The sequence below is a fragment of the Kryptolebias marmoratus genome, linkage group LG7 (assembly GCF_001649575.2).
Source record: "Kryptolebias marmoratus isolate JLee-2015 linkage group LG7, ASM164957v2, whole genome shotgun sequence".
NCBI classification, from domain to species: domain Eukaryota; kingdom Metazoa; phylum Chordata; class Actinopteri; order Cyprinodontiformes; family Rivulidae; genus Kryptolebias; species Kryptolebias marmoratus.
This window is the reverse complement of record NC_051436.1, coordinates 23,127,721-23,130,293: the sequence shown is the minus strand read 5'-3', so window position 1 is coordinate 23,130,293 and position 2,573 is coordinate 23,127,721. Positions and strand designations below refer to the sequence as shown.

Sequence of the window (2,573 nt, the reverse complement as noted above, 5' to 3'; positions counted from 1 at the left end):
GATAAGTCAGGTAACTGCCTAATCCAAACAGCAGAAATCCTGTTATCAGAAATCCACATATGTAAAGATCCTCCACGTCTTCCACAGACAGACTCGATAGACAAACAGGATTCCACCGTTTCCAGGAATCCAGTGTGTATCCAGCGAAGAATGTCTTCTTAGGGCAAGCTGGCTCTCCTTTGGTCAGCCTTCCCGTCGAGAAAATTTGATCAATTGCGTTGAGAGACCAGCTGACCAGATCCATAGTTCCAAAAATTTTTGTAGGAGTATGTAAAAAAGAAGTTCTGAAAGCAGGGGGAGGTGAGGGGGGGGCAGTACAGGAGTCAGAGAGACAGAGAGAAAAGAAACACGTCCGCCTACCACCAGGAGCAGAGAGAAACTTAGACAAATTAAAGGTAAGTAGTTTATTTCATCAGTGGAAACAGGAGAGGTCAGAAGATCTGCAGGGAGGTCGTTCTGGTGAGTAGGTTATTTAGAATTTGAAATTAACTCTGCTTGGAGATAGTCTTGGCTTACTGTGTTGTGTTTTGTTTTGCAGCTCAGGGGAAGGTATGAAGGATTCCAGGTCAGAAGGTGACTGCAGCTCTTGGAAGAGGCTGTGGTTCTGTTGGAGGATGGCTGTGCAGAGACTTGGACAGTGTGTCCCAATTTAGCGGCCGCATCCTTCAAAGCACCCGGCCTACCCGGTCGACGTAGGCTGGGTCCTTTGAAGATCGGGTAGACCGAAAGTCAGCGGTTGTGAATTGGAATGGTTTAGTCTTCAGATTTACCTCGGCGTACTTCCTGTCGCCTAGCAACCGTGACAGTGCGCAACCGGAATAAAATGGAGAAAGAAATATTAAGTTTTTTTATCACTTCTTTAATATTACAAGAATTGCTAGAATTATATCGTCGCAGCCGGCATTTTTATATATATTTTGATGAGAGACCGTCATATCCAGGTAACCTAATTTTTTTTTTTAGTCTGCAAAATTTCAAGGAAAAACTGTTAACTTAAGCTAGTTTCATGGATAATTTCAGTGACTGACAGACTACACTATAATGTATTAACTTTATTAACTTTTGCACAATAAATAAAATCTAAATGTATCTTAAATTTGGAAATCTTAAATTACAGCGTAACATTATCCAATATTAATTTATTTTATAAGATCCATTGGTACATAAAGTGGGTGTAAAAATGTTGAAATCAGGTTCTGTCATTTTAAAAATTTCATTAATAAAATAGCACTGAAGTGTTTTCACTGCGCATCAGTATATTTACATTAAGCGGGATTAACCTGAGTGTCCCAATCATGGACCATTTTTTTAATGGAGAAGATCCTAGACCGGCTTTCCGATTAAGCAGGGAGTGTCTGGCAGTGTTGCTTAATCTCCTGATTCTGTATTGACGACATGGTTGGGGTGCCACATTTGGGACCCTGGTGTTTCTTTTCTGGCTGGGAAGTGGAGCATCCTACAGGGTGGTGTCAAGAGTGTTTGGGATGCCTCATTCTACTGTCCACCGCATCGTCCATCATATAACAGAAGAGGTCGTGGCCGTTCGCCACCAGGTCATCCACCTCCCTAAAAACCCAGAGGACCTGGAGGTAGTGTCCCGTGGGTTTGCAGGGCTGGCACGCCACAGAGCTTTTGTGAAAGCAGCAGGTGCGATCGACGGCTGCCACATCCGGATCAAGCCTCCGAGCGGCCCTGATGGTCAGTGCTACAGAAACAGAAAGCTGTTTCCCTCCATCATCCTCCAGGCAGTGTGTGACCATCGGGGCCGCTTCATTGACACGTATGTGGGCTGGCCTGGGTCGGTCCATAATTCCAGGGTGCATTTTATCCTTGCAGATGGAGGGTACCCATGCCTCCAACGTCCACTCCCCCTCATCACTCCATACAAGAGGCCACTACAAGGTGTGGGAGCCCAGCGCTTCAACACTCATCATTCCAGGGCACGCTCTATTATTGAGCGTGCTTTTGGAATGATGAAGACGAGGTTCAGGGTCATCTTCCTGCAAGCGCTGGAGGTGCACCACACCTTTGTACCTCATGTAAGTGAACACCCAGTGGCAACTACATTTCGTACACACACACATATAAGTACAATATTTTTCTTTATTCTGCATTGCAAGTCATAACAGCATGCTGCATTCTCCACAACATCTGCCTCAGTGCTGGTGACGTCGTGGCCCCGGAGGAGGAGCCTGAGGAAGATGTTGCAGAGGATGAGCGGGAGGCTGGTTTGGAAGCAGTCAGCGGTGCTCTCTGGCGGGACCAACTGTCTGCTGAGGTGTCTGCCCTGGAGGAGGTACCAGTGGACCATGACTACTTTTAATAGGCAAGTAATCCATATTTAAACCTGTAGTTTCAAACAGCACTTTGTACTGTAGTAATGATTATCCATTATCTACGGTGGCCCTGAAGTGCAAACCACAACAACATCAACGAAGCACACAAACAAAAAACGAAACACACAAACAAAAAACGAAACACACAAACAAAAAACAGAAACGCAATTACATTAACAAACCGGAAAAGGTAGGTCCCAGTGGGAGACCTGAGAAATCGCTGATTGGACGACACCA

The 2,573-nt window shown here is 45.3% G+C and overlaps 1 protein-coding gene across 1 annotated transcript; it reads left to right on the top strand.

The window, feature by feature from the left end:
* The first annotated feature begins 1,471 nt into the window (after window positions 1–1,471).
* On the top strand, window positions 1,472–2,323 carry LOC108247732 (putative nuclease HARBI1). The gene is made up of 2 exons (XM_017436076.2): window positions 1,472–2,039; window positions 2,120–2,323. The coding sequence occupies exons 1-2, from the start codon at window positions 1,485–1,487 to the stop codon at window positions 2,321–2,323; spliced, it is 759 nt and encodes a 252-aa protein (XP_017291565.1). The 5' UTR covers window positions 1,472–1,484.
* Window positions 2,324–2,573: the final 250 nt, after the last annotated feature.

Coding starts and splice junctions, on each gene's coding strand:
- LOC108247732 (XM_017436076.2), top strand. CDS start 1,485: ATGCCTCATTCTACTGTCCACCGCATCGTCCATCATATAACAGAAGAG. Junction 2,040..2,119: donor ACCACACCTTTGTACCTCAT/GTAAGTGAACAC, acceptor TCTGCATTGCAA/GTCATAACAGCATGCTGCAT.